Below are 4,491 nucleotides of genomic sequence, written 5' to 3' on the forward strand. Positions count from 1 at the left end.
ATAGATCTCATCCTCCGAAGGGCCTATTTTCTCTTCCACGAACGGTGCAGCTTTCTCAGCCGTCGTAGAGGACGTTCTCGACGAGGACGATGATGTGGATTTGTGATGTTCTTTGCTTTTGCCACTGCGGCTGCTGCCAGTTTTGCTGCTGCTACTACCGATGTTAGAGCTGTTTGATGAAGAAGTTGTTTTATGCTTGCGGTCCGAGGACCCATGGTGACGGTCCTTCTTTTCGGAGGAGTGCTTTGATGAGTGGCTTCTCGAGCTTTCTTTATCCCTTTCGCGATGTTTGCTTTTACTGCTGCTGCTGCTGCTGTTGTTGTTACTGATGTGCTTTTTGTTGTTAGACGATGATTCCGATGATCGATGCTTTTTGTCTGGCACCGACGATGAAGATGCCGAACGATGCGAACTTGAACCGTGTCGGTGACCGGACTGGGTCTTTCGATCGCTGTCGCTCCTGGAAGAATGTTTCGACGAACGTGACGACGGCTTGCTTTCTTCGGTGGACTTTTTATCTCCAGCAGAATCATGACCAGTCGAAACACTACCATTCGTTGTTCCATTATCAAGACGGGTGATTGTCTCCTCCTGGGTCGAGGCTTCCTGGATATCGCTAGTTTCGTGCAATTTTTCATCAGAACCATTTTGTTCTGCGCTCGGTTGTGCTAGTTCATCGCTATCCTGTGCGATGTTTTCGTCCGGCTTTTGCACATTGCTAGTTGATTGAAGCCTTCCCGCCGGAACGTACTTCGGGGCAACGGTAGAAACTGGGATGTATTCTAGTTTTGCTTTCTTGCGCAAGACAGCTTCACCAGGATCGGACGAGTCGGCACCACCGGTCCGTGATTGATTGAGTAACCGGGTCGGTGTGGCATTGTAAGTGGGAACCGGAATTTCTACGACAAAACAAGAATTGATTGTGCTTATGAGATTTGCAGTTACTAGTTCCGTAGTTCGTGGAGGTTTAGATCTTACTAACCCGGTTTGGCGTGCTTGAAATGACAATAAGGCCGGGTGCAAAGATCACGCTCGTAGAAGGGACAATTGATGGTCCGGAACAATCCCGTTGCTGGTAGCATCGCTTGGTGCCGGCAAGGCGATCCGCCACCAAATAACTAGCAACAAATGGCCGTAAAACGGTAATATTCACATACAGCCCACATTCGAAAGAGTTTTTAAAGACATTTATTCACGATTATTCACAATCAATTCAGCTGATGAAATTTGTTGTTGTTTTCCACCTTTTTTACTCGGTGATTGAAACAAGCCAGCGTTTGACAGTTTACCGAGCCAATTGACACGTCAAGTTGGCACAGGATTGCCGAGTGTTTACGTTTTAATTTTTGCCGAACACCGGTATTTGCAGAGTTTTTGAACTGTAGTTTGGCACAAAATGGGTAAATGAATTGAGGGGCGTAGTTGTGTGAAGGTATTTTAGCTAACAGTGCCTTGATTTTGTTTCTTCAGCTGTTCCCACAACGGTATCCCTGGCGCTGGCATCCGTCTCTGCGGTGCTGATCTTTTCCGGCATGCAAATGTACCGTCCGCTCTTAGCATCCTCACAGGTTGCGACCATTTTCGGTGGATACCTCGGATCCTGGCTATTCGTTCTCTCTCTGACGGTAAGTTCGGCCACAACTGCCTCCGACGGAACCTAAATGAGGTTTTCGAATGATTGGTTTTCGATAGGCGGTGTCCAACTTGGAAGCCGTCGTGTTGGGCAGCGGATTCCAAGCGAAATTCTTTCCGGAAGTGTTGTTCTGTCTGATTGGCGCCCTGTTTGCCTGCGGCATGGTTCACCGTGTATGTGTTACGTCGTGGTAAGTAATCAGTTTACAAAACAACACGCTTCTCAGGCTTGAAAGTAATCATTTTGTTTCGCCTTTCAGTATTCTGTTCTCGATCGCTGCCCTTTACTACGTCAACAAGATATCCCAAAAAGTGCACAACGTCACGGTTGCCCAAGTGGACAGTTACGCTGGAAAGAAGAAGAAAAAGTAGAACCAAAACAACGGGACTCGTGACATTCCCAGAGCGAGGAATAGATGGGTCACAACTTCATCACGTAGGATTATTGCGTACGTAGGATTATTGCTTAGCACTCTCCCGAAAGTCACCGTTGCTATCATATAAGAAAAAATATAACAATCGGTAGTGGTAGTCGAAGTCTTGCAGTGCCGTCGGGGGTGGTGCGAGCTGGTAAGAAGAAGGAGCCCCATGGTTAAGATAACGGTGTACAAGTGATGTCCTACTGACGACTACATACCACATCGGCCGCCGTCTGCAGAACCTCCGACAGTTTACCAAACATATTATCGATTTCGTTCCACTTTCGGCAAAGAAACATGAACTCGGCCCGAGCTGGTTTCCGTTGTGTCACGTGTTGGGTAATCACAATTTAAGTAGACATGCTTTCGCCGCAGACTAATCTCTCAACTCGTTTGCACTGAATTTGCGGTCGTGTTATTTGCAGGTGTTAAGTTACAGATTAGTTCGGTTACAATTGCTTATTCCTGAATTGTAAGTAAACTGAATAAAAAGACAGGAAAAAGATTATGACGTGCACGTAAAACCTAAAATAACGACCGTTTCATATATGATGAAATACAGTTAGAAGTTATGTATCCTAGAATACCAACGGAGAGTCGACATTTTATTCTGGGGCCACCACCACTTCGTTTTTTTTCTGCTGTCGTTCGGTGCGGGGCAAAACTTTTTGTGAAATATAAATCAACAAACCAATAAATCAAAACTGACCAACAAATAATACATAAACACTAAAAGAGATGAAAGAAGCTCCATCTTTAAAATGATTGGCTAGGTGAGTTGGTTCTTTCCCTGCTGTTCGAACATATAACACACCCGCGAAGCGAATGAGGAAACACCCAACCCAACAGACAATGAACTCTCAGCACACTTCGTTTGCCCCACCATCAACGAGCGCGTTGCTTATTGCTTTTTGCTGCTAAAAATGATTGCACGCGATGGCGTGACGTGTTCGTTTGCTTTTCACAAAAATTTTATTTATTTTTCGGTAGTTCGGTTCAGTTCGGTAGTGACTCGTACAACGGGACAAACGCCGTATAATTTTTCATACCCACTACTCCAAGTTTCGCGATCATATCGCCCGCACGATATTCTACGAGGTCTTCGCTGAGTGCAATTTTTGATTTTGTTTCGAAAATATTTAACTCCACAGGTACGTTGGGTTCCGAATGGCTGATCATCGTTCTTTGTTCATTCAATGGTCGTCCCAGTACAACCAGGCCCAAGTTGTCCACTGAGGCGGACTCGAATTTTACAACTCTTCCGGTTGCCGTTAGAAACCAGCTGTTGGCGTCGGTCAGTGATATTTTCTCGCTCCTCAGTAGGAACTTGGGCCTGATGGGCGCCCTGCGGCCGTCGTGTGTCGGGGTTGAGGGTCGGCGCGAACGGAGGGAACAACGGGTATGTTCGCCAAGCAGAAGAGCCGTTCCAAATTGCTTTGTCGCCCGTGCAGCATTGGGCGTGTTGACGCTGGGCTCGATAACAGCCAGTGAGGTCTCGCCTTTGTTGGTGGATAGCTTCCTAAGTACCTTAAACTCTCTAATTTCGTCTACGACGTGGAGTAGAAGATGTATACTACAAGGAACAAAACGCACTCTTTCGAAGTATCTGAGGACGAAATTTTGGAAGAGTGTGTGTGCGTAGTCTAGCAAATGTGTGAAGCGTTCGTGGTTGCATATCACGACGGCAGTATGCAACCACATCCACATCTCGTAGTCGTCGGGCTGTAGCACTGGCCTTAGTACAACACACCCCACAACATCCAAAAAATACGCCCACATCGAGGGCGGCCACAAGTTAATTGTCGTTTGGAATTTCTCATGCTCCCTTTCTTGTGGAAAAGATACATTGCATAGGTTTATATGTAATTGATAAAGGGCATTTTCAGGCATTTTTGTGGCCCCGTAAAGCCCCAACGTAAATGTATCATAAAAATTTTTGGCTGCTCCTACATGGAGAAGATGCCGGTCGTCGGCAATACTGACGTGGTCAATTACATTTAGGTCCAGCAGCTCCAATGGACCGGGCCGTTGCGGGATTGTGAATTTGCGGTGGTTTTCATATCGGTGATTCACAAAGGACGCGTGCGTGCGGAGTTGTGAATCGGTGTTATCGTGGAACGATACGTTCCTTCCGACTACCACACCTTTAATGGTGCATTTTGGGCACCCGTTATATGCGGTTTGCTTGACCGTCTCTGTAGGGTAAACATAAAAAAAGTATTAAAAACAGTCACATAAGTTAATGCGACAACATTATTTGAACCCTACCTTTCACGAGCGGACGTGCCTCACCATCGGCCAGCAAAACTCGCGGTTTAATGTTTTTTTCAAGTCGCAACCTGGCGGCTTCCTCGCACACCGGGCCGAGGAGAACCGGTGCGGTCGGCTTAAAGCTACCGCAGCAGGTGCTAACTACAAACGGTTCTCCCGGTTCTCCGGT

General features: G+C 46.7%; 2 protein-coding genes across 2 annotated transcripts in view; one reads left to right on the forward strand and one right to left on the reverse strand.

Annotated features, from left to right (window-relative positions):
- Nucleotides 1-1,082, reverse strand: part of LOC128274516 (RNA exonuclease 1 homolog) — a 4,285-nt gene extending 3,203 nt beyond the window's left edge. Inside the window, exons 1-2 of the mRNA XM_053012742.1 lie at nucleotides 983-1,082; nucleotides 24-899 (exon numbers count right to left, since the gene is read on the reverse strand). Coding sequence (XP_052868702.1) covers nucleotides 24-899; nucleotides 983-1,082 — 976 coding nt within the window. The remainder of the gene's footprint in view (nucleotides 1-23; nucleotides 900-982) is intronic.
- Nucleotides 1,083-1,303: 221 nt separating this feature from the next.
- On the forward strand, nucleotides 1,304-2,664 carry LOC128274518 (protein KRTCAP2 homolog). Its single transcript, XM_053012744.1, has 4 exons — nucleotides 1,304-1,400; nucleotides 1,471-1,625; nucleotides 1,693-1,823; nucleotides 1,893-2,664. The coding sequence occupies exons 1-4, from the start codon at nucleotides 1,397-1,399 to the stop codon at nucleotides 2,002-2,004; spliced, it is 402 nt and encodes a 133-aa protein (XP_052868704.1). The 5' UTR covers nucleotides 1,304-1,396; the 3' UTR covers nucleotides 2,005-2,664.
- Nucleotides 2,665-4,491: the final 1,827 nt, after the last annotated feature.

This window comes from Anopheles cruzii, chromosome 3 (genome assembly GCF_943734635.1).
Source record: "Anopheles cruzii chromosome 3, idAnoCruzAS_RS32_06, whole genome shotgun sequence".
NCBI classification, from domain to species: Eukaryota; Metazoa; Arthropoda; class Insecta; order Diptera; family Culicidae; genus Anopheles; species Anopheles cruzii.